Here is a 27437-nt window from a genome sequence, read left to right as displayed (position 1 = left end):
TGAACTACCTGACTCTTTTTCATCTGCATTTTCCTAGAATAAGGATGAGAAGATGAAGAGGAAAAAAAAACTATTAAAAAATGTTTTTAATGTCTTTATTTTGTTTTGAGAGACAGAGAGTTAGCAGGGGAGGGGCAGAGAGAGAGGGAGACACAGAATCTGAAGCAGGCTCCAGGCTCTGAGCTGTCAGTACAGAGCCAGATGTGGGGCTCACACCCACAGACTGTGAGATCATGACCTGAGCTGAAAAGTTGGATGCTTAACCCACTGAGCCACCCAGGCCCCCCCCAAATTATTTTGAAAGACGTGGGTGTTGAATTAGTCATTCTCAAAAGGGCAGCAAAGTACTTTTCTTGAATATTTTCCAAAGCATTTCGCTGGGTGGAATCAGATCCATTTAAGGTGGTTTTGAGTACCTGCTTTATATCCAGCTCTGAGTTAGGTGCAAGGTCGATGAATTCTTACAGGTAGCTCAAGGAGGTCAAATTCAAGGGATGGGAAGCACTCAAGGACAAGCAATAGTGAGTCAGCTTTAACATCCTAGGCCTGAGGCAAAAGCTGGGGTCCTGGAAGAGGGGATGCCTGACAGAAAATGGAGTTGTAGGGGACACAGCCACTCCAGAACCATAGAAGGAGAGAGCAGAATTGTAGCTCTAGGGAGAATATATACTCCTAATCTCTCTCTCCTCCCTGACTCAGATCTCCTGCTGGTATTTTCCCTTGTCTGAAACTAACTGGAAGCCAATGGGAAACATCACTTACAAGTGAGGGACTTGAAGTTGGGGAGGCAGTTTCTAGTGGGAACACTTCCACGACACAGAAGACAGAATGACCAAAAAAAAAAAAAAATGGATCTGAGGCAAGGGTTAGGGGTAAGGAGACAAACAGAATAACCAGGACAGTCGGTCTGTCCAAGTTCCTTCCTCGCCTTAAGCTTTGGGATATCTCTAGTCGTGGTAGAAAAAAAAATCATCCCTAAAAGAGTTTTTATCTAGGAGAGGAGTGTTAATATTTAAATCTGGGTTTGCTTCAAAATAATGCAAGAGGGAAGTCAATTGATGGGAATATAAAGACTGGCCATGCACTGAGACTGACAGGTGAATACAGAGGGAAGGGTACTGTTATGTCTTGTATGTATGTTTATTTTATATGTGTTTACTTTTTTCCTTAATAAAATTTTTAAAGACAACAAGATATTTTACAGAAAGTCAAACTCTAGGAAGTCCTCTCTACATATTCTAGTTCTCTCTTTACATTTCCGGAAACTCTCGAGCTTAGCTCCTTAGAGACATTGAACATTTGGAGGAAGTAAGTGCCACCTGTGGCGCTGCTGTTGAACATGCGCAGCCTTGCAAGCCCATGGCCTTCATGGCCCACGCTGGTTGCCCAACCCACAACTGAGGGGGTTACGGACTCGATGAACTCATGAAAAGCATTAAAATTCACCTCTGTTCTGACCCACCCTCAAATGTTTTATTTGACCTGTTTCAATGAATTCAGGGGTTAAGAAAGACTTTTTTTTTTTTTGCCAGATTCATTGCTTTAACATTAAAGAGCCAAGAAATTATAGTAAGTGCCCTTGTGATCGGTCATTTAGGCCAAACCAATAATCAGCAGAGGATCAGCTAAGCCTGACTTGCCGTCTCTTCTGTTCCAATTTACATCACTCACACACACACTCACACACACACACACACACACACACACACACACACACACACAATGGGTGTCTAGAAAATTTAGGGGCAATAGTGAGCACATTATCTCTGCCCGGCTCCTTAGCATGTGGTTTTGCCAACTTCTTCCTTTCCATAAGCGCTGTTGGACCCGAAATGGTTCGCTGCTTGTGAAAAGGCTCAGAGCATGCGTGACTTGGGGCAAGAAATGCCTCCCCTGCAGAGATTAGTCTGCCTGCCTCTCACAGAAATCCACAGATTGGATGACTGGCTGTCCTAGAGATGGCTTGAGTTGGCTTTAAAGGAAATTATCATCAGCCCCATGGAGCCTGGAGCAAGGTGTCTATTCCGCTCCACTAGGGAAGATTTGTCGGTCTCAGGGGAAAATCTGTGCCACTTAAATGATACTTTTCTCAAGCTCTTTAGCCATTTTCCTTGATGGGGATGGGGACGCCGGAAATGATGGGCGTGATGTGCCTTTACCTGAGCATGACTGTTTTCCTTCTCTTTGTAAATCTCTAGAAAGAATAGTGTGTGTGTGTGTGTGTGTGTGTGTGTGTGTGTGTGTGTGTGTATCTTTAAAGCACAATTATGTGCTTGGCATTTTCCTAAAATCAAGTAAGTACTCAAGTAAGAAACACAGACTCATCCATACATAAACACAAAAGTATTACAGCATCGGCTTCACTCCCCAGTCCACCACCCCCACTTTCTGGATGCTTCTAAATGGTTCCCATCATTGAGAGTATTAGGTCACCTCTCCCACGAGAAATGATTTCCCCCTAAACAAATCCGTCATCTCTTTCTATAAAAGACAAAGATGATGATATGCTTTTCATCCTTTTTTAACTAAACTTAGGGGGAAAAAAGAATCCTCACAAATAAATGCCCCCATTCTCCCTTCCAGGAGACCATCTAGTAGCTTCCTCATTTAAAAACCTCAGGAAGCTCTTACACAGTTTTTCTTAAAGGAATGTTTTTGGTTTCTGCGGGGTTTCTTTTTTAACTGGTCCCATCCAAATTATTCCTTGAAAAATCTTCTAACTCAGAGACCAGAGTCAGGGTGGGGCTGGGATATTCCCGGTTGGCATTAGTGCCACCAACTAAGAGTCTGGGCTGGGAGCACAGCCTGCTCATTATACGCCATGGCACAGGGGATCTGGATTGACACGGACGACCAGATGTGCATACGTGTCTGCTTAGGGCTAGGACTCCAGGCTCTGCAATATCCAAAAGGCTGGTGCGCTCCAGTAGTGCTGGGTATGGTGGCCAGAACCTGGAGGGCAGAGAACACAAGACGGAGGTGGCTTTCCCTGTCATGTTGTAGGCTTTAATCCCATTGTTCCCAACAGAGGCAGATGACATGGGCTTTCAGGATGTGGTGACAAGATGGAAGATTGCAAGCAACATTCTAGGTCAGGTTGCCTTGCTCCTACTCTGACTTCCTCCCAACCCATTCAAGCCCATCTGCAGTTCAGGGCTGCCTCTAGCTACGGAAATGGGATTCAGCCAACCAGGGCACCCCAGCCTACACCCATGGGATGCCCAGCTTGGGTGGAAGGAGGTGGTAGAGAAAGAAAGAAGCCCTACCTTTGCTGACAGGCCCCCCACTCTCTCAGTCTGGATGCCAACATCATACCTTCGGGGCACACACGTGCTACGTGCTCAGTTAACCTCACAGCTGAGACACTAATGACTCTACTGGACCCTGTTTGGCACTGCCTGTGTTACTTAGGAATCATTTAACAGATTCCACAGTAATCCATACTCTCAGTGAGCAGAGGAAATAACAGTGGCTCTCAAAAGTGTGTCCCTAGACCAACAGCAAAAGCATCACCCAGAAACTGAAAAAACACACATTCTAAGCTCCCTCCCCCAAAGACTTTGCCGAATTAGAAACTCTGGGGGGGAAATTCTGGGGCTCACGCCCTCCTATCTGACTCTTGCCTTTGGTGAACATTTCATATCTGAATGAGCAAAATTCTTGGATATAACTTAATCACATTTGCTCTTGGAATTACTTCGCAGAGGAAGAAAAGCAAAATGATGAAAATATTATGATATGGATTGTATGTGTATAAAATCAAAGGTTTTATAAGCCCATAGCCATCCTATCTGTGGGGTCCTTGTAGGTGTTTACAGACAAGATTTTTTAAAATGGTATGTTATCCATCAAGAAGCGCTTGCAAAAATGACACTCAAAATCATTTCATTGATTGCTTGCCAGAGGCCAAGTTTATAAGTAGCACGTAAGCTACAGGACACCGTTTGGTTCTGCCCTTTGAGAGCCCTTGATGTTGACATTTCCCATGTAAAGTGTGGGCATGATGTTAATGCAGGGAAGAATATTTTCTCCAAGGCTTCTGGATTCAGAGGCCTCTTTAGCGTCTTGAATGATTAAAGACCTCCATCTGACTGCTGACTGTGTTTGGCTGGGGCCCACAATATGGGTTTAATCCCTGCAGGCACTGGTTAGCTTATTTGGAACCAGAATCACGATTATGTCCTGAGCCAGTTTCTGGCATGCCTGCTGTTGGGTCCAGACCTTGGGCCAAGGATGGGCACATGACTAATATTCCACATGTTCTAAGATGATCAGTCCCAGGCATCTCCCTCGTTTCTGGAACAATGAAACCAAGTCTGTGCAGTGAAACACGAACACATGTTTTAATACTTACAGCCATTCCAGAAAGTCGCCATTACAAACTGAAATCTGCTCTTCCTTTAGGATTTTTGACAACGGCCGCTGCATTTTCAAATGTCCCTCAGGGAAATTTGAATTTCAGAAGCAATGCCATCCATGCCATTACACCTGCCAAGAATGCCAAGGAAATGAGCCTTCCAACTGTACTTCCTGTGGAGTAGGTGAGGAAATCTGGCTGTTCTCTTCTTCCTTTCTTCAAACCTGTTCTCCCACTGGCCATAATTTGGTGTGACTCAAAAGCTTTATCTCCGGGGACAAGGGGTTATTAGGCAGCTGTTCATTGGAGAGTGTGTATAACCTTGAAGCTTCTGCTTCTTGTCAGGAAACGAGTTCACATTATTGTCGACACCGACTCACTGCCCCTGAGGAGATGAGAGAGAAGCTAAGAAGTGTCTTTCCGGAGAAGGAGAAAGAAAGGTCAGGCAGACATGATGTCAGACATGAGACAGTCAGTGAAGCTAAGATTTGTTGAGGTAAAAGTGAAAAGCTAGGATGTTAAGGAAGACACATTGAGGCTTGAGGAGAAATATTGAAATAGAGGCTGTATCAAGGTCTCCTCAGCCTGAAGCTATGCCATTCAGAAGTTGTCAGAGCCCTACTGTAGAAACAAAGGAATTGTTTCAACACAAAAGTGTAACTTTTTGTGTCCTACCTTAAAAAGTCTAAGTCTCTGCTGTCATTGGATTATATCCCATGATCTCAAAGGTCCTCTGCAGTTTGACCCTTGACTCCCCTCATATGCCTGCCCCCTACCTTGACCTTCCATGAATCAGGTTCATATTTTATTCCACTTCCATGAAACGTTTATCATTTAAGCCAAATTTAAGAATCAGGAGATTACAGGGGTGTCTGGGTGGCTCAGTCAGTTAAGCGTCTGACTTTTGGTTTCTGCTCAGGTCATGGTCTCACGGTTTGTGAGTTCAAGCCCAGTATAGGGCTCTGCACGGCCAGTGTGGAGCCTGCTTGAGATTCTCTATCCCTCTCTCTACCCCTCCTGCTCTTTCTCGCTCTCAAAATAAATCAATAAGCTTTTTTAAAAATTGAGAAATTTCAAAGAAAACCCCGGGTTTTTGTTTTTGCTTCTGTTTTTGTTTTGTTCTGGTAAAAGAGAATTATTCATCTTTATTCTGGCTTGTAACAAAACCAAGAAAAAGGAAGAACAAACTGAGAGTATCATGCATTTGCAGAAAAATGGGAGATAACACATATCTTTGTGGAAATTAAAATTCTTTCTTTGTGGTTCTTACGTAAACAAAGTGGATCAATGTCAAATTACCTCACGAGGCTGCTCCTTCTGTTTCCTTCCTCATCTGTAAGATGGTAATAAAGGTTTTCTACTTTTAAGGTTATCGTGAAAATGAAATGAGATTAAATGAGATAAAATAACAAATCACTTCAAACAGGGCTGGGCACATAAGAAGTATTCAGTAAATATTAACTACTATCCTTACGACTAATGCTATTATTTGTACCTACTTCCTCTGTGGGCATCGGAATTTCTCTAGCTGTTCAAAGACTTCACTGAAGATGTTCCCAAAGCTGTTGTCTACCGGACCTCTATTTACTTTTTAGGTCTCAGTTTCAACATCATTCCCTCCTTGAGGGCTGCCCCAATCTCCTTGTCTCAGTTGGGACCTCTCCATATGTGCGTCCTTAGAGCCTCCAAGTACCCCTTTCCAGGTGTCCTTAAACTTGATATCTATCTTGTCCATAGACTCGATGTCCTATAAGAGTGGAGAATGGTTCATAACTGAGCACTAGCTTTGAGCACTAGGAGAGCACCGGGCATGTGGGAGGCACACAATGTAACGGAATGAATGGTTCAGTGGAAAGATTACCAGTCCCGGCAATGAGGGTACCTCGTTCCCGCTTTGTTATTAATGAACTAGAAGACAAATCAGTCTCTTCACCTCTTTAAGTCTCTCCTTGTTTGTAAAAAATAAAGAAGAGGGGACACATAGACAAGACAGCATCTAAAATCCCTTTCACACTTAAAACATACTAAATCCTCATGCATAGTACACACTCAAGGACTCACTAAACAAATGTCTAAAATAAGCATCCTATCGTTACGTGGGCCAACCTGAACATAAAATGCTTTGATGTTTCCCTGGCATTTTTTGTTTAAAAGTGTGCTTATTCCAGATCTTCGCAAAATTGTATGGTGCCTCTCACAGGTGCAGGCCATAGCTTGCCTTCAAGGAGTTTACAGTCTAGCAGAGGGGTTTGTCCTTCCGTATTATAAAACAAGAATCAATGAAAGACCAAATGAGGGAAGGATGTCCCTCGTGCTTGTGTTAGCATCGCTGGCACATGAAACAGTGCTAGAAACAAGAGGTGACTGGACAGATGCAGTCCTAGATCAAAAGGCTTTCATAAAAGGCTGAAACCCTCTGACTAGGGAGTCCCACCTACACACCATCAGCATTTTCCATCATTGTAGAAATCCCACCTTTGTTTAATGGTAATTTGGTTACGATTTAGGTCAAAATCCTTTTGGAAATGCCACCCTCCAGCTCAGCTTTGTGGGGGAAGATTCACTCTAAGTTCTTTTCTAGATTTGCTCTCTACCAAATCGAACCCAAAGCTAAACTCAACGCCACCTCCCAACAGCTATAGTAAGAAGCATGTTGAAGTGAACTTCATACAGTTTATTTTCAGAGTCCTTCAGCCTTTCTTTTGAAAGTTTCTGCCCCACCCCTATGGAAGTTCTATCTTCTTTGTCCCATAGGAGCCAGCGGACTCCTGGCAGGAAATCACAAACAGCAAAGAGGTAGCTTCCGAGCCATAATCCAAAGGTGTGATTTTTAAGTTGGATTCGAACTAGGAATTTAATTAAGCACAAAACAGTAGGTTAGATCATTTGAAAGAGCCAGTTTATGGACACAAAAACAGTTGAACATTTGCAGTGTTATGTGGTTCAGTCTATTTACAATGAGGTTAAATTCCTGCATGTGCAACATGGCGTCAAGTGTTATCTTTATCCACAGATCCCGGAGCCTTGCACCTTGAAGGTCAATGGCTCTGGACCTTCATAGGGTATATTGCAAGTAAACCCTAGACTCTGGTTATTTTGGGCAATGCAGGTCAGCTGTTCTGCAGAGGCAAGAGCATATGGGAGATGTGATTCAGAGAAGACGGATGCCCTAAACATGCTCAGCACAAACAAGATTCCAGTAGGGTGAGGGTAGGAGACCTCTAGGTGCATCTATATTAATTTTGTTTTATACACACATACAAACATAATGCTTTTTCATTAATTGTGAGCTTATAATTGGTTAGAATTCTCTATCCCTCCAAAACCAAATTCCCATAGTCTCATGCTGGACGTACCGTTGATTTTTCCATGTAGACTCCAATGTTGACAGAAGCTCAGGGCTTTCAAAAATCTTTAAGGAATCAAAAAGGTGTGCCTGGTCTAGCGCTCAATACACTGTCATCATAGGAGATGGCAACTCTGCAAAAATTCAGTCTTGGGACAGTTAACACAAATGTGTGGTTTTGATAATGGAATTCGGAATCTTTTTAAAAGACTGCACTGTTCCAAAAACGGTTTTACCAGTAAGCATGTGTTTATTGTCATAGGATCTCTATATCCCCCAAGTCTGAGAACTTCCAAAGACACCAAAAGGGGCCCTTGGGGAAAGTAAACACATTCCGACTCACAGTTATCGATAGACTGTGCTCTCGGCTTCTGCAGTAACATCTGAGAGTAGTCTCTATTCACTCAAATATATAAAATACTGAAAAATTATTCCCCAGAATAGAAACTTGTCAACTGTAAGTATAGAGATAGTATACTTTTCATTAAATGAATTCTTTTTTTAAGTTTTTGTAAATGTTTTATTTTTGAGACAGAGAGAGACAAAGCATGAGAGGGGGAGGGGCAGAGAGAGAGGGAGACCTAGAATCTGAAGCAGGCTCCAGGCTCTGAGCTGTCAGCACAGAGCCCACACGGGGCTTGAATCCACGAACATGAGATCAGGACCTGAGCCGAAGTTGGATGCTTAACGGACTGAGCCCCCCAGGCACCCCATCATTAAATGAATTCTTATACTCCTGGTCCTGTAGGAGCCTAAACACTCAGTTGCATCATTTTATTTTAAAATATAAAATACCTTAGGTTATACTAGCTTCATGGTTAATTTTGTACATTTTCCTTCTTTTTGTTGCCCCTCCATCTGTTCAGATAAGCATGGCCGGGAGCGCTTCCTGTATCAGGGGGAGTGTTGGGAGAGCTGCCCAGCAGGCCACCACCCTGCTGAGGGACACATCTGCCTGCCCTGCCCTGACCACTGTGAGCTTTGCCACAATGTGCACATCTGTACACGATGCATGGGAGGCTACTTCCTGGTGCCCACCAACCAAACCTGCCAGAAGTTGGCGTGTGGACAAGGTAAGTCCGCTCTGAGCCAAGGTCTTATACCAGGAGGTAGCATGAAATGCTATACCCCTGGGTGTCCTAAAGGTTCCAACTGTCTTCCAGGCTTTTGTATTGGCACCTGGCACGATTTTATGTGACTACATGTGCAGTGGGGACATGCTCCTCTCTCTCCTCCCACACCCCTTTCTCTGGGTTTCCCAAGACACACTCCAAAGACACGGGAGTGAAACTAATCACAGAGAAATTGACTTTGAGTTGAGCGTTCGTGGGTGGGGTATAATGGAGAGAACTATCAGATTAAATCTAAAAGTCCTGACAAACAATGTTCTCCTTCCCAGTTACTAGTTGCTGTGTGGAATCAGTCTAATTGCTCTATGCCTTGTTTTCTTCATGTGTGAAAGGGCGAGCATTGCACCAAGATGGTTGCTATATGAAGCCAAGGAGAATAAACCTACCTAAAGCTACACAAAAATATGAAATGTTCTATGAATCATATGTCTTACTGCTGTTGCCCAATTCCTTATCATACATGGAAAGAAAGAGATTAAAAAAACAGGACTTATAGTTTTTTTTTTTTTCCATGTAAAAATGCTACAGACTTTCTCTGCTCTATATAAGAATTATGCCTGGTCTAATGCTGAAAAGAGTTCCAAGATGTTTCTAGAATAATTAAGACATTCATTCCTTTTTCTGTTTGTCTTTCCTAATGTAGAATAGGCTTTAAAACTTAAAAAAAAAAAAAAGGATTTAGAAAGGCAGATTTAAAAAGACAGTGTGGGTGTGCCTGGGTGGCTCAGTCGGCTGAACATTCAACTTAGGCTCAGGTCATGATCTCACAGTTCGTGAGTTCAAGGCCCATGTCAAGTTCACTGCTGTCAGCGCACAGCCACTTCAGATCCTCTGGCCCCCTGTGTCTGCACCTTCCCCACTTGTGCTCTCTCAAAAATAAATAAATCATTTTTAAAAAAATAAATAAATTTTTAAAATTCATGGTCAACCAGCACATTAAAAGATGTGCAGCATCACTGATTTTTAGGGAAACACAAGTCAAAACCACCATGAGATATCACCTCACACCTGTTATAATGGTTCTATCAAAAAGACAAGAAATAGCAAGTGTTGGAGAAAATATAGAAAAATGGGAACTCACGTACTCTGTTGGTAGGAATTTAAATTGATGTCACTATGGAAAACAAAAATAATTAACTTTTCCTCAAAAAATTAAAAATAAAACTACCATTTGATCCAGCTGCTCCACGACTGGGTTTTTACCTGAAAAAAATATGAAAACACTAATTTTAAAAGATATACACATGTCTATCTTCATTGCAGCATTATTTTCAATGGCCAAGAAACTGAAACAAGCTAAATGTTCATGAATGAATGAATGGATAGAGTTGATCTATTTTTAAAAAGAATGAAATCTTGCCATTTACAATATGGATGGACCATGAAAGTATTACGCTACGTGGAGAAGTCACAGAAAGACAAATATCTTATGATTTTACTCATACGTAGAATCTAAGAAACAAAACAAACAAACTCAGCGATACAGAGAACAGATTGCTAGTTAACAGAGGGAATGGGATTTGGGGATGGGAGACAGGGTGAAGGGGGCCAGTTGTAGGGAGATAGACGATAATTGGGTTTTGGGGGTGATCACTTTGCAGTATATACAGATAGAAAATTATAATGTATACCGTGAAACAGATAATTTTAAAAATACATTTTAAAAAGAACATTCAGAAAATAAAAATATGATCTTGGAATATTTTTTTAAAAAATTTAAGAATGAGAATGAAGAAGAGGGGTAGAAAGATAAAAATTTAAAAGTCACTGAAACAGCAGAACCAAAAGAAGAAAAGTAGAAAAGGGAGAAGATGGAAGAAAAATAAAGGATCAACCCAGGAATTCAAATAATACAGGTTTTCCCACAAGAGACCCTTAATGATAGAGAACAAACTGAGGGTTGATAGAGGGAGGTGGGTGGAGGGATGGGTTAGATGGGGGATGGGCATCAAGGCAGCATTTGTTGTGATGTGCACTGGGTGCTAGATTTAAGTGATGAATCACTAAGTTCTATTCCCGAAACCAGTATTACCCTACATATTAGCTAACCAGAATTTAAATAAAAACTTGAAAGGAAAAAAACAAATAATATAGGTTTTTCAGAGCAAACAGCAAAAAATGGATAGAGAACACTAACAAAGAATTAATTCTGAAGAATTCCAGAACCGAAGGGCATGCATTTCCAGACTGAACAGGCCCTCTGCATAATAATGGATTTTAAAAAGACACACACCAAGACACATGATTGTAAGAATCCAGAAAACTGAGATTTTTTTTTTCTGCAAACGGCAAGTCTTTAAAACTTCTAGGAGAAAATAAAGGAGATCACACAAAATGGATTGGCTATCAGAATGACACTGAACTTGTCAACAATACTGGAAACTAAAAGATAAAAATGGAACAAAAACTTTAAACTTTTTAGAAAAGAAATTATTTCTCTTTTTTTTTTTAACATTTATTTATTATTGAGAGACAGAGAGAGACAGAGCATGAGCAAAATAGTGGTAGAGAGAGGGAGACACAGAATCCAAAGCAGGTTCCAGGCTCTGAGCTGTCAGCACAGAGCCTGACGTGGGGCTTAAACTCACCAACCAGGAGATCATGACCTGAGCCAAAGTTGGACGTTTAACTGACTGAGCCACTCCAGTGCCCCAATTATTTCTCTTTTAAAGCTTAAATTCAGTCAAGCCATGAGTCATGTGTCAGGGTAGGAAAAAAGAGTATTTTCAACCATGCAAGTTTTCAAAAACGTTACCTCCCATGCATCTTTTCTTGGAAAATGACTTGTAGAGGGTATAAAAAAATAGAACAAGAAATAAGAAAAAATAAGGTCCAGAAAATTCATCCAAAGGAGGAGAGGGATGAAAGGAATCCTCAGGATGACAGTAAAAAAGATACTGACGTAATAGCTAGAAGATTTCTACTTAGGGTACAGTTGAGGATGCATTCAGGACGGATATTGAGAAAACAAATGAAGAAGTGAGACAGAGATATTAGCAAAAGAGAAAACAAAAAGGTGTATAAAAACCTAATGTCAAGGTCCCTGGTGGCTCAGTCAGTTAAACATCTGACCTCAGCTCAGGTCATGATCTCAGGGTTAGTGGGTTCGAGCCCCACATCGGGCTCTGTGCTGACAGCTCAGAGCCTAGAGCCTGTTTCAGATTCTGTGTTTCCTTCTCTTTCTGCCCCTCCCCCGCTGATGTTCTGTCTCTCAAAAATAAATAAATGTTAAAAAAAATTTTTAAAGAAACTCAGAGGTTCAGAAAACATGAATAATAATATTATAACCTAACCATAACAATGCAAATGCTGAGTATTAATCTAGCGAAATCTGTAATTAGGGAGGATGGAAAGTATGTCTGTATTTGTTGGGAGTATTGGCGAGAGAAAGCTAGTCTTTACCAGTAGACGTAGTGCCTAAGAATAAAATCACAAGGCAGCATCGTAATCATGTTACTTAGAAATTTGGAGGTAAAAACTAAAACAGCTAAAGGAACTAAATTTAAAAGAACTAAAATTTGTTGTCTCTAAGAAAAGAGAAAGGGCAGAAAATAAGCTACACACAAATATGTTTTTGCAGCAATTAACATGTCTTCACTCACCGAAAATGAATCGTGTTTCTGCCTCGTCTTGTACAGGTCAAGTCCAAGACCCAGACGACGGAGAGTGTATGCCTTGTGAAGAAGGATGTCTGGGGTGCAGCTTGGGTATGACACCTGATTTTCTTTTTTTTTGCTTAAAGAGTTGAAATAGCATTTTTTTTCTTTTTTCCCCCCCACATCCTCATTTTTTCAGCAGGAATTCTGGTGTCATTGTTATCATCAATGTCACCATCAATACCCATTAAGTAGGCTCACTCCCATGCAAACAGGGTCCCAGCAAAAGATGATCCCTTTTGAGGCAAAGGAGAGGTCACGTATCCTAATGAAACCCACGTTTAGGAAAGGACAGGCATCACTTCCTCTGGTTGTTAGCTATCTGGTGAAGGACACCTCCGCAACCATGTTTCCAGTTGCAAAGGACATGACCTCTCCTTAGCTTCTTAAGGTCATGAGCACGGAGATGAACAAAGGTGGGAGAAAGAAACTCAAGCAAAGAAATGCCTAATTAATCGAACTCACTTGGCATGTGATTCACAAACACTTGTCAGGAGTCTAGGGATTTTCCTTTGCAGAAATGACTCTCTTAGTTGAAGCCTAAGACAATCCTTTGAGAAGAAAGCAATATGGTGACAGTGAGTTAAAATCCCCACTATACAACAAACAGTCCTTGTCCGTCTTCCAGATATTTCTTGAATTCAAATCACTGATCCCTTTCTCCCCACGCATGCCTGGTTCTCCTCTGGAAAGGGGGAGAGTACCTTTCCCGGTACTCTGTACCACACAGAATCATTGGATTGGATGTACAACTAAACATAGGGAGGGCACCAAATTCTAGGAACCTATCTTAATGTAAACTGAGTTAAGTTACTGAAAATAATGAACATTTGGGTCCGTAGATCTTTGTAAGGAAACCCACCCTAAATTAAAGATTGATGGGGTAATTTCTATTCATGGAATTTCCACGAAACTCTATGATTGGTTAATCCCTGCTTCGAAAACTTTAATGTGCACACAGATCCCATGAGGGATTTGTTAAAATGCAAATTCTGATTCACAGAGGTAGGTGGGGCCTGAGAATTACTTTGCTAATAAGCTGCCTGGTGAAGCCAAGATGACATCAAACACTCATGAGGCTGCAAGGGGTCAGACTGTGCCAGGATTAAGTAGAATTTTTATTGGTTTTACCTAACGGATTTCCTTGAATTCTTAAATATTATACATGAATTATAATTTATCTGATGACTGCCATGGATTCTTTCTCCCTTCAATGGAAATTGCGTATTTTCCATAATATCTGTAACTGCAAAATAGAGTTTTTAGGAACTTGAAAACCGTTCTTCCATTACCTTCCACTGTGAAATGGGGCATATATTATTAAAAAATAAAATGTAATAATGAAAATCACTTAGGAAGGGGTTAACATTAAGAGTCAGACATATAAGGGTAAAAAGCTAATTTCCTGAGAAGCATAAATAGACCTAAACATAAGTAATAAAAGTGCTGAAGTTGAAAAGGTAAGCAAATTCTAGTGTATCTTGTAAAGTGGTTCTTCTTGCAAGGAGCCAGAGTAAATGTCTTAACTATCTTGATTTCACATTTTGCCTATTTTAGACCATATTTGCTCATTAGATTTCACATCCAGCTAATTTATGTGGTCTCCAGTTGAACCTTTGCTATTACTGTATGTTGTGTGACCATCTTTGTGTATCACAGAGAGGGGTATGTATGTGTGGCGGGGGCGGGGGGGGGGGTGCGGATGTGTGTCTGCCTGTCTGTAAAATCTCAAAACTTGGAAGCAATGACAACCATGACCACTAAGGATATACATTGTGCTCACTCTTCCCTTAGCTGATCTGGCTACGGATGAGATCAAGTGAAGGCCCTGGGAAAAAAATAAAATCCATATCAGACCTAGGCTATCTGGGGACTCAAAATCCAAAAGAATCAACTTGTAAGAAGAGATAAATTAGAAAATTTTATTCCCTCTGCAAAGTACTACTGAATTATTTAGTTCGTTCACTTCTTTACGAAACTCTGTGTACAGATCTTGAATACTCACCAGAATACTTGGAATTCAAAGTTGATAATAGTTGTGATGCCACTCTAAGGCCCTCTCTGGCAGTTACAAGTGACCTCTCTTTTTTTTAAATGCTTTTTATTTATTTTTGAGAGACAGAGAGAGACAGCATGAGCAGGGGAGGGTCAAAGAGAGAGGGAGACACAGAATCTGAAACAGGCTCCAGGCTCTGAGCTAGCCGTCAGCACGATGCCCGACGCGGGGCTCAGACCCACGAACCGCGAGATCATGACCTGAGCCGAAGCTGGAACCTTAACTGACTGAGCCACCCAGGCGCCCCACAAGTGACATATCTTGAGCCAGGTGTTTTACAAGGCAACTTTCCAGAATAGAGAGATACAATGTTCAGTGGGATCACAGGAGAGTGACTAGAACATTCTACACTTGATCTTAGCCAAAAGGCCGAGAAGCGATGTGACTAGAACATTCTAAATGCTGCTAATTTCTCAACTAAATCAGAACATTTCTCTTAATTTATAAAGTCGTTATATGTTAGACCCTGTGTATTTTTAGACTGTCCAGGCTGAAGTCAATTATCACTTTCTGGGGTCTCTGTTGATCTCTGTGGTTGAGTTCATTCTCTTTTCTTGCTCCTCTTATTTGTAAGCCAGTGATAATACTCTTTACGGCTGATCTGTGTAATGTTTGATGCATACACATTTTTCTGCCTAGACACTAAACCATTTAGAGTAAGCTTAATGGCATATACACTGTGCTACCAAAAGAACTAGCAGCAGGGCCTAGGATATAATAAATGTACAATAAATGTATACTATTTGTTGAATTGAATTTGAGAGTTACAGGAACTTAGAGGGGAGATGCATGGCTCAGGACACCCAGGGATCTAGGTATGATGTCTTCTCTATTCAAACGTGGTTTATGGGCCAAGAAGAGAAAATATGTCATATAATACAGAAATAAATAGCCTCTCATAAAATATTAAACCCATTAGTGAGATTTGAAGAGGAAATGGCTTATTAAATTTCAGAATTCTAATAAAATATAAATATAAATTTTAAAAGATATGAATAAAGTACCATAGATTTTCTTGAGATTCCTCTTGTGAGACAGGACCTCATCGTTTAGAAAAAACTCCACTTTCTTCCATTTTAATAATGTCGATTCATCTTTGAACCCGAGTTAGACAATCTCTAAGAGAGTTAGAGAAAAATGAAACCAGTCACTTTGAGATATTTTCTCTGCACCATATAATGATTGGTTGTTGGAAATAGTGAGGTTTTTTCTGAGCTTTTCATTCCTTCCCAGATATTTAGCGCAATTATAGATTAAGATTTTTTATACCCAATAAAAAAGAACTCAAATTCCAGATTGACTCCAATCTTGTCTAGTTCCTCAGTGGAGTTATTTATTATTCCAAAGAAAGATTACCAGAAAGAGGAGAGAAGAGGAAACATGACCAAAAAGAGGCTATTGTATTTTAAAGAAAATATTAAATTTGCTATTCCAGGATGAAACAAGGGTGTTTTTATTATGATGGGGTGAGATTTCTTTTCTATTGAGACATAACTGACATAGAAAATTACAATAGTTTCAGGTGTACAAATAATGATTCAATATTTATATACATTGTGCAGTGATCATTACAATAAGGCTAGTTAACATCTGTCACCTTAGAGTGACAGACTTTTTTTTTCTTGTGATGAGAACTTTTACAATCTACGGTCTTAGCAACTTTCAAATATACAATGCAGTATTATTAACTATAGTCATCATGCTACACATTATAATCTCAGGATTTATTCATTTTAGAAGTAAAAGTTTGTTCCTTTTGACATCCTTCACCCTTTACCTCTGGCAAACAGCAGTCTGTTCTCTCTTATATTTCTCTTCTTTATTATGCTGAAAACAAATAGATAGCATTTTATATAATATCTTCTCGTTCCAAAATTATTGGATGCAAAATTCTTTCTCCTTCTAGCTGGCATCTTGAATGGAAATTTTAAATAAGACAAATCAAAGTTTTATAAATTATATTTCTTCATTGAGAGAATAAGTAAATGGAGTCATTTTTACTTGATGCTTTGAGGTACCTTTTTTTTTTTTAATTTGGAGACATAGTAATAGGTGATAGCTAATTGTAAAATTAAGATTTTGGGCCTATGCTTACAACATCATGGACTTATTAATTGATTTTAATCAAATTACTAATACCTGTTTACTTCCTTACCTTGTCAATAAAATAGATGTCAATGTGCCTTTATCTTGCCTTAGAAATAGGTAATAAAAATCCATTAATTTTTGCTCATTTAAATGGCTTTAGTCCCTACTCTTGTGGAAAATTATACACAAATTTAAAATTTTTAAGTACTTCTAATAAAATAAAAGGCCATAAGGATCAAAGTGTTCTAAAAATAGAAAAGGAAGGAATGCTCCCAAATTCATTCTATGAAGCCACCATTACCCAGATAATAAAACCAGACAAGATAACACAAGAAGAAGGAGGAGGAGGAAACAGAGAGAGAGAGAGAGAGAGAGAGAGAGAGAGAGAGAAGACAGAAGGAAAGAAGGAAAGAAGGAAGAAAGGAAGGAAGGAAGGAAGGAAGGAAGGAAACCAACCATAGGCCAATATCCCTGATGAATATAGATACAAAAATCCTCAACAAAATAGTACCGAACTGAACTCAACAATGTTTTCAAAGGATCATTCCCCATGATTGAGTTCAATATTTATAAATCAATCAACTTGAAATATCATATTAACAAAATGAAAGATTAAAAAGCATGATCATCTCAACAGATGAAAAATTCAACATCCACTCATGATAAAACCTCTCAACAGAATGGGCTTAGAGGGAACATACCTCAACATAATAAAAATCTTCTATGAAAAACCTACAGCTAATATTATATTTAATAGTGAAAACTGAAAACTTTTCCTCTAAGATCAGGAAAAAGACAAGAATATCCACACTCATTACTTTCATTCAACATAGTACTGTAAATCCTAGCCTCATTAATCAGACAAGAAAAAGAAATAAAAGGTATCAAAACCAGAAATGAAGTAAAACTGTCACTATTTGCAGACAACATGATACTATATATAAAAAACTCTAAAGACTCCATCAAAAAAAACTAATAAAATGAATTCAGTAAAGTTGCAGCATGTAAAATCAATACACAGAAAACTGTTGTGTTTGTATACACTAATAACAAAGTAGCAGAAAGATAAATTAAAAATAATCTCATTTACAAATGCATCAAACAATAAAATACCTAGAAATAAATTAATCAAAATGATGCAAGATCTATACTCTGAAAACTATAAGATGGTGATTAAATAAAATGAAGACAACACAAAAATTGGAAAGACAGTTGATCCTCATGGACTGGAGAAATTTATACTGTTAAAGCATCCACACTACCCAAAATAACCTAGTGATTCAGTGCAACCTGTATCAAAATTCCAATAGCATTTTTAACAAAGCTAAAAAAATAATCCTAAAATTTGGAGACAACCACAAAAGAATGCAACTAACTAATGAGAAAAAAACAAAGCCGCAGTCATCATGCTTCCTGATTTCAAGATATATTACAAAACTATAATAATAAAAACAGGATGGCACTGGTACAAATTTAGACACAGATCAACAAAACAGAACAGAGAGCCCAAAAATAAACCACCATCTATATGGTCACTTAATCTGTGACAAAAAAAGCAAAAATGTACAATGGGGAAAATTCTCTTCAACAAATGGCCCTAGGAGAACTGGACAGCTACATGCAAAAAGAATGGACCACTTTTTTACACCATACACAAAAATAAACTCAAAATGGATTAAAGAGGGACACCTGGGTGGCTCAGTCTGTTAAGCCTCCAACTTTGGCTCAGGTCATTATCTTGCGATTTGTGAGGTCAAGCCCTGTGTCAGGCTCTGTGCTGCCAGCTCAGAGCCAGAAGTCTGCTTTGGAATCTGTGTCTCACTCTGTCTCTGCCCCTTCTCTGGTTGCTCGCTCTCTCTCTTTCTCTCTCTCTCTCTCTCTCTCTCTCTCTCTCAAAAATAAATAAACATTTAAAAAAATTTTTAAGTGGATTAAAGATCTGAAACTATAAAATTTCTAAAAGAAAATATAGGCAGGAGTCTTCTTGGCACCAACATTAGCAAAATATTTATGGATAGATCTCCTCAGGCCAGGAGAATAAAGACAGAAATAAACTATCGGCAATACACCAAAATAAAAACATTTTGCACAGCAAAGGAAACCATCAACAAAAGAAAAACCTACTGAATGGGAGATAATAGCCAACAAACTGTTAATATCCAAAATATATAACAAACTTATACAACTCAACACCAAAAGAAAAAAAAGAAAGGAAAAAAACCCCGAACAAGCCAAATAAAAAATGGCAGAGGACATGAAAAAATATTTTCCTAAAGAAGACATACAGATGGCAAACAGATACATGAAACAGTGCTCAACATCACTAATTATTAAAGATAGGCATAGCAAAACTACAATGAGATATTACCTTACACCTGTCAGGATGGCTACAATCAACAAATGTTCATGAAGATGTGGAGATGTCACTGTTGGTAGGACTATAAATTGGTATGGCCACTGTGGAAAACAGTATGGAGTTTCCTCAAAAACTTAAAAACAGAGCTACCATTTGATTCAGTAATTCCAATACTGAATATTTATCCAAAAAAAGATGAAAACACTAATTCAGAAAGATATATGCACCCCTATGTTTATTACAGCATTATCTACAATAGCCAAAATATGGAAGCAGCCCATGCCCTTCAGTAGATGAATGGGTAAAGAAGTGGTGCACACACACACACACACACACACACACACACACACACTGAATAATATTTAGCCATAAAATTTGAGCTCTAGCCATTTGAGACAACATAGATGACCTAGAAGGTTCCACGCTAAGTGAAAAAATTCTACAGAGACAGACAAACACCATATAATTTTACTTATATGTGGAATCTAAAAAAACCAAAATGAAACAACTCATACCGAGAACAAATTGGTGGTTGCGAGAGAGGAGGAGGGTGGGGAGTGGACAAAACAGGTGAAGGGGATTAAGAGGTATAAAGGTCCAGCTATATAATAAATAAGTCACAGAGAGAAAGTACAGCCTAGGGAATGTAGTCAATAATATTTATAATAACATTGTACAGTGACTGATGGTAACTACCCTTTGTCATCATACATTGTGTAATGTACAGAATTGTTAAATCACTATGCTGTGCTCCTGATCTTTAAAAAAACTTTTTTATGTTTTATTTATTATTGAGACGGAGAGAAACAGAGCATGAGTAGGGGAGGGTCAGAGAGAGAGGGAGACACAGAATCAGAAGCAGGCTCCAGGCTCTGAGCTGTCAGCACAGAGCCTGATTCAGGGCTTGAACCCATGAACCATGAGATCGTGACCTGAGCCGATATTGGCCGCTTAACCAACTGAGCCACCTGGGCGCCCTAACTGTGCTCCTGATCTAATATAATATCACATATCAACTATTCTTAAGTAATAGAGACTTTTAAAAAGATAAAGCTCATATAAATTGAGTGCCAAATTTATCACAATATATTGTTAGTATTCTATTATTAGCATTGTTAATCTCTCTCTGTGCCTCTTATAAATTAAACTTTATCATAGGTATATACATATAGAAAAAAAACATAGTGTGTATTGTGTTTGGTTCTACCCATTATTTCAGGCATCTACAGGGGTCTTGGAACATATACCCCACAGGTAAGGGGGGGACTACTGTTAAGTAAATATAGGGGAACAACAAAAAGAAGTTTAGAGAAGTGGTGGAAAACCATATTTTGAATTCTGGATTAATGAGTTTAAGTTATTCTGTGGCTAAAAAGGAATAATTGAAAGTTCTTTAAAAAGAGACAGAGAACTGTCTCAAAAATAAATAAAACATTAAAAATTTTTTAAATAAAATAAAATAAAAAGAGAAAGAGAAAGAGAATGTTTTGAAGAAGTGTTTTAAAAAGATTAACTTGGTAATTGTGTTGGCCTGCGTTCAGGATAATTGAAAGGGAGAATGCTGTAGGCAGAGAAGTCAGCTAGAAGATTATTCCAGAAATCTAAGTATGGAGGAACAGGAGCTGGATCTAAGGTAACAGCCAGTAAATTATGAAGAAAGAGCTAGGTTTTCAAAATCATGTTCAACCAATGGCCCTTACACATAAGGAAAGATGCTTAGCCTTGTTCATCGTATGGGAAATGCAAATTAAAACTACCCGTGACAGACTATTTCTCACCTATCAGACTGGCAAAAATTCAAAAGCTTACAGTGCGTTGTACAGGCAAGGCTGTAGGAAAACATTGTTATTTATTACTGGTAGAAAGACGGAAAGGTAGAAGCACTGCTGAAGGAAATGTGACGGTAGATAACACAATTACCTACGTATTTATTCTCGCTATGACATCTCTTCTAGGAATTTCCCCTGAGGGAAACCTACAAATGCAAAACAGCACTTTGTGATGTTATTCTTTGTGGCATTATCTGTGGTAGTAAGCTCTTTGAAACATCCTAAAGGCTCATTCAAGGAAGACTGGTTGAATAAAGTAACGTGCACACACATAGTGGAGGGCTGTGTGGCCCTAAAAAGGCAAAGGTGATCTTTATGAACCGATAGTGATTTCCTGAAATACTGTTAGGCAGAAGGCAAGGGGCAAAAACTTTTAAAAATTAAAAAATAAAACCATACACAGCATACTAACTTCTGGGCTAGAAAAGATGGTGAAATCAAATATATGTGCCTGTTTATATACATTTTTTTACTTATTTTTGAATGAGAAATACACAGAGAGAAAAGCAGAAAACTGATGAAAATTGTTACCTATACAGAAAGAGGTAAAGGAGAGGGGAGCGAAACTACTCTAGTTATATCTTTTAACACAGTTTTCATTTGAATCATGTAGGTGGTTTACGAATTCATAGGAAATGACACAGTAATTAGTGTGAATGGTTCCCACTGGCCATTTGGGATTTGATGATCAAAACATATAGATGATAAAGAATCACAATTCAATTAATTAAAAACAATCCATGCATCCAAAATGATATTTAAAGAAGAGAGAAAAGAAGGAGGAGGCAAAATGAAGAGGAAGGCTCTCTACAAGTTTCAGCTGATATATACACAAAGGAAGTAATAGAAATGTATCATTTTACATCCCCTAGGGTATCGACTCAAAAGAGAGTCCTCACTGGATGCTAAAATCATTAAGTGAAAAACTGATCGTTAAACAGACTCAGAGTACTTCTATAGTTCATTACAAAGAGGGGATTTGCTGGCTACCCACTTAACTTTGAGCCCGGGTGGCTCGATCATCTGATTTCTTGATTTCCGCTCTGAGTCGTAACTGAACTACTACACTCAGTATCCTAAGTTCCACAGAACACAAGGCCACGTGTGTCCTCATATGACACATTAACAAGTACACAACATTACCTAGTATCCTTGACAAGTGTCCAGACTGATGATTCCCAACCGGAGGTGACCCTAGGGACATCTGTCAAAGTTCTGAGACACTTTGGGTTGTCACAACTGGGATACGGTTACTTGAATCGAGTGACCAAAGATTAAGGAGGCTTTTATACATTCTGTAATATATAGGACTGTCCCCAACAAAAAGAACTAGTTAATCTAAAATGTCAATGCTGAGGTTGAGAAACCCTTATTAAGCCTGAAGATCACTACAAGATAAATCCAGAATGTAGGATCTATAAGACCCACACTCCTTAAAAAAAAAAAAAATTCAATAGAACCAAAAAAAAAAAAAGGGGGGGGGGGGGGGAGAGGGGTAATCCAGAGACCAAAGAGATGAAACCACTAAAATAATGTATAAATACTTATTAGAGACTGGATTTTAAAAGTTTTAAAAAATATTTTGGGGACAATTAAGAGTATTTGCTTCAGATTTTGTGTCTCCCTCTCTCTCTGACCCACCCCTGCTCACACTATCTCTCTGGCTCTCAAATACTTTTTTTAAAAACATTAAAAAAATAAATAAAAGGCCAAACGCAAGCCAGCTTCAGAAGAAGGATTAGCATCTAACTGCACTGTCACCCATTTGTGGAAGAGAAGAGAAACAAGTGGCTGCATTAGTGCTGTCTTTAAAAAGGCAACACAAAACATAAACTTGTTTTTATTTTTCATTAGAGCCTCCTTCTCCCCTCATTTTCTTTAATTTTTTCATAAATATTTTTTTAAATTTATTATTGAGAGACAGAGAGAGACAGAGCATGAGCATGGGAGAGGCAGAGTGAGGTGGAAACACAGATTCCGAAGCAGGTTCGAGGCTTCGAGCTGTCAGCACAGAGCCCAACACAGGACTCGAACTGACGAACTGTAAGGTCATGACCTGAGCCAAAGTTGGATGCTTAACCGACTGAGCCACCCAAGCGCCCCTCCCCTCATTTTCTATATGATACCTCATTTCGAAGATGAAGGTTTGGAAAAAACAAAACCTTAAAAAAAGAGAACCCAATGTTGGAAGAACTTGCAGAAATTTTGCAGTGTCGTGGTCACTTATTCATCCTGGCTTTCGTTATTAATTCATTTAGCAAATATTTATTGTGTAGTTTGTGCTTTCTGCTGTCCCATCATTTGTTTGGTTGATTCCACAAATAAGAGGGACATTGATGTATAACTTAGTGTTTACCAAGCCTCATCATTCCCCAGGCACACTGCTAAACACTTAATGTAGATGATGTGTTCTCACATCTACAGTCCAAAGATTATTACAGATGGAGAAACTGAGGATAAGGGAAATGCTGAAACCTGACCAATTTTATGCACATGAGAAGTAACATAGTTGGTCAGTCCTAAGCAAGCTGTGCATAACTCTGTTTACTCTGTTTTCACAGAGGAAGTATCATTGACTTAGAAGATCTTTGTCCTATGTACACCCTAGGACAGGCAGGGCTGTGCCCCAATAACAAGTGGCCCCCGAATCTCAAGAACTCAAAGCTTTTTTTCTCATTCATGCTACATCTCCATCATGGGTCAGACGAGAATTCTGCTCTTCGTGGTCTTGAACCCAGGGCCCAGGTTGACGGAACACGCCTTACCTTGTCAAGGCAAAAGAAAGTACGCTAGTTCTTAAAGCCTTCCCCAAAGTGTGACAACATATATGGTGGCCAAAGCAAGTCACATGGTCATGCCTGAGGTCACAGGATGGGGAAATGCAATCTTGCCATGTGCCTGCAAAAATAAGAGAGAGAGAGAGAAACTCATATTGTGAACACCTAAGGGCATTCTCATCACGCTCATGACTGAAACCACTACTGGTATGTGCCCGGGTCTCACATCACAAATCTGTACATGAGAGTGTCCCAGGCAAGTGCTCGCTGTGTTCTACTGATTTCTCTCTTCTGCCCCTCTGGCCTTGCCTATTGAACCCTTGGCAAGTGTCTGACCTTCTCCTTCTATCAAAGGAATTCTTCTTCTGAAGTTGCTATTTCTTTTCTAACTGATGGAGTCTCCCCAAGTATTCTGCTTTCACTTCTCTGATCTCTCGGCTACTGAAGAGTCGAAAATAGGACTGGTGATAAATGACATGTGGTCAGTGGGTGGTGAACCGTCAGCTGCAAGGACCTTGACCTTTCTTTGCCCCACTCTTTCAAGTCCCTGTTGTGAGAATAACAATACGCTGGTACCCTTGCTTTTATTCCTTGCCCAGAAATGTATCCCTAGGGGCCCGGAGTTGGGGATTGGGACAACTTTCTTTCACTTTTATAAATTTAGTCCAAGAAATATTTAACAAGTATTGACATCAGGCTAAGATGGGGATATGAAAGACACTAACCTGTGTTCTGCTCTCAAAGGGCTCACATGTAAATAGAGAAGGCCAGTGGTTTTCAGCCCTAGATGCACATTTGACCTGCCTGGGGAGGCGTAAAATGCAATGCTGGGGGCCACTCCCAATCTTTCTGATTGCATTGGTCTGGCCAAGTCTCGGGCATCAGCGGTTTTTGAAAACTCCCCCAAGAGATTCTAATATGCAATCAGAACTGATTAAGATGGGCACAGAAACACATGATTTCAACATGTTTAGAATACTTTGCTGAGAAAGGAAGCTGAGGCAGTGCCAGATATATTTTACTAATGATAACTCATTGTCAACTTCATGCTAGGTGCTCAGCGGGGTAGGCCTTTTACAAGCATGATATCTAATCCTCCATACGATCCTCTCTGTTTGAAATCCTTATCCCCATTTTACAGATGGGAGCAGCAAGACCCAAAGCGTTTATGTAATTTGCCCAAAGTCACAGATCTGGCAAGTTTTAGAGCCAAACTCAAACTTAGGACCGTATGGCTCCAAATTTAAAGAACAGACAAATATTTGCTCTTTTTCAAGAGCAGACTGCACACAGACACCATTTTCCTAAAGACTGTGAATGACAGTCATGGAAAGGTCAACCCGCCATGTTCATTTCCTTCTCGGTTCTCCTCCTGTGCTCTCTAGCTGTGCCCCCTAAGTTTCCCTTTCCTCCTTGTCCTATGTCCAAGTGCACATTCTTATGGTTACGGGGGAGAAGAGAATAGTGGCGAGGTATTCTAAGTTCAATTCTAGAGCAATGAGCTCATCATCTTGGCTCTGGATGTTTATTACGCTGTTTTCCCCCAGAGCCGGGTATCATCAAAATTCATCCTACTTATTGTGTAACTGACTGCAAAGTCGAGCTGCAAGCCAAGGCTGTCTGGATCACGTATGCCTGCACAAAGAGAACTGAGCCAAGCACTTCCAAAACAAACCTAGTGAAACAAAAGCACAGAGTGTGGCTAGGCACAATATGGGACAGAGGTGTCCAGATGAGAGCAAAGTGGGGCTTATGGCACTAAATTTCCAGCAGCTGTTGAGTCGGTGGGATGGACTTCACCTTGACAGAGGTATCCAGAAACTAAAAAGAATGTGTGTCATTTGCATGTTTAAGAATATCAAACTAGAAAAACACTGTCAAATTACTTTCTTTGGGTGAAACACTTTTTTATTTTTCTAAAATCCTTTGGTAGCCAAGAGCTCCACTTATGTCTACCAAGTTCAAAACAAAAGTAAAAGTGAGATCAGCAGTTCATAACTAGAACTTTAGACGGTCTTACCTGATTTTGCAGAATTGTGGAAAATGGAGCCTGAAATCTTAGTATCTATCTCCCTCCTTCCCCTAACATAGTGAAAATCTTTGGGCAAGTCCTATATACTTTGGTTTCTTTTTTTTTTTTTAATGTTTTATTTATTTTTGATACAGAGAGAGAGAGAGAGAGAGCGCGCGCGCGCGTGCGCGCATGAGAGGGGGAGGGGCAGAGAGCGAAGGAGACACAGAACTGGAAGTAGGTTCCAGGCTCTGAGCTAGCTGTCAGCACAGAGACTGATGCAGGGCTCAAACCCACAAATATGAGATCTGACTTGAGCCGAAGTCGGAGGCTTAACCAACTGAGCCACCCAGGAACCCCTGGTTTCTTAATTCCATCCTGTTTTATGAAGGAAACCATACATAAACTGCCTTCTTCGACTTTCCAAGATGGCTCTAGATATTATAATGAAAACTAAAAGATAATCCCAAATCAAGCTCTTCAAGAGAAAGAAACCAAGAGGCTCTATTATTATTACCAAAATAAAATTTTAGTTGCCTTTTCTCCATTTCTACCCATTTTCTTTCTTATCACAATTGCCATTTTCAAGAGGCTCGTTGGTATATGAGGCCATGCATCTAACTTGTATGCCACTGTGTCATAAGCACTTAGTATAGTGCCTGTCACCAGGTAGTACCCAGTGAACATGAGCTTTTGTGCCTGTTGTTAGGTGTCCTGATTTCACCCCAATGCCCCATCTCCCGATGCCACTGCCACACAGCCATTTCACAGTCCTCCACCAGATGATAGGAAGAGCTTCAAGCTCCACTGGTTGAGGAGGAAAAAAATGGATTTAAGCCACAGAGCAGACACCAGAACAGAGAGAAGCTGAGTGTGGGTGAGGCCGGAGCATCTGCACATTGATACCCAGCTGCTCAAAAGGCAAGTCTCCAACCAAGAGTGAGGCCAACAGTGAATGTCAGTAAATTGCCTCCACACCTCTAGAGTCTGAAATCCCTGCCTTCCTTCCAAAAGTCAACGGGAGTGTAATTTGGTACAAGTCCAGACTCATCCTTTCCATGCAGTCTCCCTGCAACTCCCACCAGAGAAACCTTGGCTGCAGCCCTACCGACAGCCTTCAGCTCAGCTTCCAGAACCATGGGCCAGCCCAAGGCACGAGCAGCCGCATGGGGACGAAACAGCACAGCAAGCTGGAGGAGGCAGTGGGCTCAGGGACAGGGTCTGAGCAGGGCCATGCCTCATTTACTAGCCCTTGGCCAAATACCCAAAGTCAAAGTATTAGAAAGCAGGAGGTATCTGGGCTGACGTCTCCAGACACTAGTCATCTTCCCACTGGTGATGTGACCAAGTCAATCAAGCCTTTTTTTCCTCCCAGCTGTGCCCATAGCCATGTGTAGCAGCCAACTTCTATTTTTCCCCACCAAACCTTTTCCATAAAAACCGTGTTCCGACTATCTATAAACTATCCAACACTAGGTGATATATGTGAATAATGTTTTGTGTGAACCAGGCGGGCAATGTAGCAACATCTGCGCAGGGTGTCCAGAGATGGGGAGGTCCATGGGGGCACTTGAAGAGGAGCATTTCTGCCCAAAGGGACCCCCATCCCATTCAAACAGATCGCCAGGACAGGGAAATCCAAGGGTCAGCATTGCCTCTAGAGGGGGAACATGTATAACCTGGAGATATAAAGAGCTTAGTATTAGAGGAGAAAAGTTTCTCAATCTCTCCAACCTCTAATTTGGACCAGAAAGGGCTGACAGCTTGACTTACCATCAAGATAGAACTTTATGCCCTAAAATAATTGCTAGAAACCTGGATGTTCCATTAG

General features: G+C 40.0%; 1 protein-coding gene and 1 pseudogene across 1 annotated transcript in view; one reads left to right on the top strand and one right to left on the bottom strand.

Annotated features, from left to right (window-relative positions):
• The window catches only part of PCSK5 (proprotein convertase subtilisin/kexin type 5), a 461176-nt gene that overhangs the window by 363453 nt on the left and 70286 nt on the right, over positions 1-27437 (top strand). Inside the window, exons 22-24 of the mRNA XM_029920456.1 lie at positions 4405-4541; positions 8570-8776; positions 12472-12540. Coding sequence (XP_029776316.1) covers positions 4405-4541; positions 8570-8776; positions 12472-12540 — 413 coding nt within the window. The remainder of the gene's footprint in view (positions 1-4404; positions 4542-8569; positions 8777-12471; positions 12541-27437) is intronic.
• LOC115277208 lies at positions 14814-14926 on the bottom strand (annotated as a pseudogene).

Source organism: Suricata suricatta, chromosome 13 (genome assembly GCF_006229205.1).
Source record: "Suricata suricatta isolate VVHF042 chromosome 13, meerkat_22Aug2017_6uvM2_HiC, whole genome shotgun sequence".
NCBI lineage: Eukaryota > Metazoa > Chordata > Mammalia > Carnivora > Herpestidae > Suricata > Suricata suricatta.
Note: the sequence above shows the minus strand (reverse complement) of the source record. Positions and strands in the feature narration are given on the sequence as shown.